Below are 1,490 nucleotides of genomic sequence, written 5' to 3' on the forward strand. Positions count from 1 at the left end.
TCCCTTTACAAGGGAAGTTGTACCAATTAAAGTAGGGGTGAATTTTAGCTGATCTATTAGTGCAGTTTCCCATCCGTGCTGATGCCTGCCTCTCCCCCGCCATCCAGGAGGGCACGTCCAAGTTCGCCACCTTGGAGATCAACCCAAAGAGGGCTCAGAAGCGGCAGCAGCAGCAGCGAGAGATGGTGAGTCTGGCACGGCCGCCCCCGTGCCCCCTCCCCGGCGGCTGCCCGGGCTGGTCCCGGCTCTCTGCTGATCCCGCTGTCCCTTGCTGTCCCCACAGGGCGTGATGCAGGGCACCATTCCCTACCTTGGCACCTTCCTCACGGACCTGGTGATGCTCGACACCGCCATGAAGGATTTCCTGGACGTATGTACCTCCATCTCTATCCTCTCCTTCCTCCGCACAGCCGCCCCAGAGCGTGGGCTGATAAATGGCGGGCGGGTCCCCCCTGCGTCCTGTGTTGGACACTGCACCCTGTGCATTCTATATTGGACACTGCACCCTGTGCATTCTATATTGGACACTGCACCCTGTGCATCCACCTCTGGCAGCCCGTGGAAATGGGTCGCCCTCGCGCTGCCCCTGGGCAGGGATGCCCACACTGCAGTGGCAGCAAGCCGGGGGGGCAGGGAGGGGTGGGAGCAATATTTTTTCTGACATTCGGCTCCTTTTTTTCCAGGGCGGGCTGATCAACTTTGAGAAGAGAAGGAAGGTGAGGGCTTTGCCCTGGCATCAGCACAGCGGGGTGGAGGGAGGAGGCTGGCTTGGTGCAAGCCCAGGCTGTGCCAGGCACTTTGGGGTTGATCCCCCTCCTTTTTTGCTCTCATGTTCTTCATTTTTGGGGAGGGGGATTCTGGTCCTTTGTATTTGTCTCTGTGTGTGGGGCTGGGCTGTTGGTGAAGTAGGCTGGGGCTGGCAAACAGATCCGGTCTCACGGCCTCTGTTTGCTCTAGGAGTTTGAAGTCATCGCCCAGATCAAGCTGCTTCAGTCAGCCTGCAACAACTACAGCTTCACGCAGGAGGACCAGTTCGTGGACTGGTTCCACAGCCTGGAGCGGCTCAGCGAGGCCGAGAGGTGAGCGTGAGTGGGGTCCGGGGCCGTGCTGTCGCCGGTGCATCGGCACGTCCCACCGCCCGTCTCCAGCTGCCCCGAGATCCACTCCCTGCTCTGCCTCCCCCACCCTGCCGGCACGGTGCTCGCCGCGGCTGCGGCAGCACAGAGAGCTCAAACCCTCATCTCTCCCCTCCCAGCTATGGGCTGTCGTGCGAGATTGAGCCGCTGTCGGAGTCAGCCAGCAACACTTTGAAGGCAAAGAAAAACACGGGCATCATCAAGCGATGGAGCGAGTGAGTCTGCTCGTCCCCGGTGGAGGGGAGGGTGGAGGTGGGGGCCAGCACAGGGTGACTCTGGCTGAGGCTTGCAGGGCACCGGGCGGGGGTGGCCGCTGTCCTGCCAGCCAAATGCGCCCTCGCTCTGCTCAATTCT

General features: G+C 61.3%; 1 protein-coding gene across 1 annotated transcript in view; it reads left to right on the forward strand.

The window, feature by feature from the left end:
• Positions 1-1,490, forward strand: part of RALGDS (ral guanine nucleotide dissociation stimulator) — a 7,419-nt gene that overhangs the window by 4,228 nt on the left and 1,701 nt on the right. The window contains exons 10-14 of the mRNA XM_009322168.1: positions 108-185; positions 284-370; positions 684-716; positions 958-1,079; positions 1,256-1,351. Of these exons, the coding sequence (XP_009320443.1) occupies positions 108-185; positions 284-370; positions 684-716; positions 958-1,079; positions 1,256-1,351 (416 nt within the window). The remainder of the gene's footprint in view (positions 1-107; positions 186-283; positions 371-683; positions 717-957; positions 1,080-1,255; positions 1,352-1,490) is intronic.

Source organism: Pygoscelis adeliae, unplaced genomic scaffold (genome assembly GCF_000699105.1).
Source record: "Pygoscelis adeliae isolate BGI_AS28 unplaced genomic scaffold, ASM69910v1 Scaffold114, whole genome shotgun sequence".
NCBI classification, from domain to species: Eukaryota; Metazoa; Chordata; class Aves; order Sphenisciformes; family Spheniscidae; genus Pygoscelis; species Pygoscelis adeliae.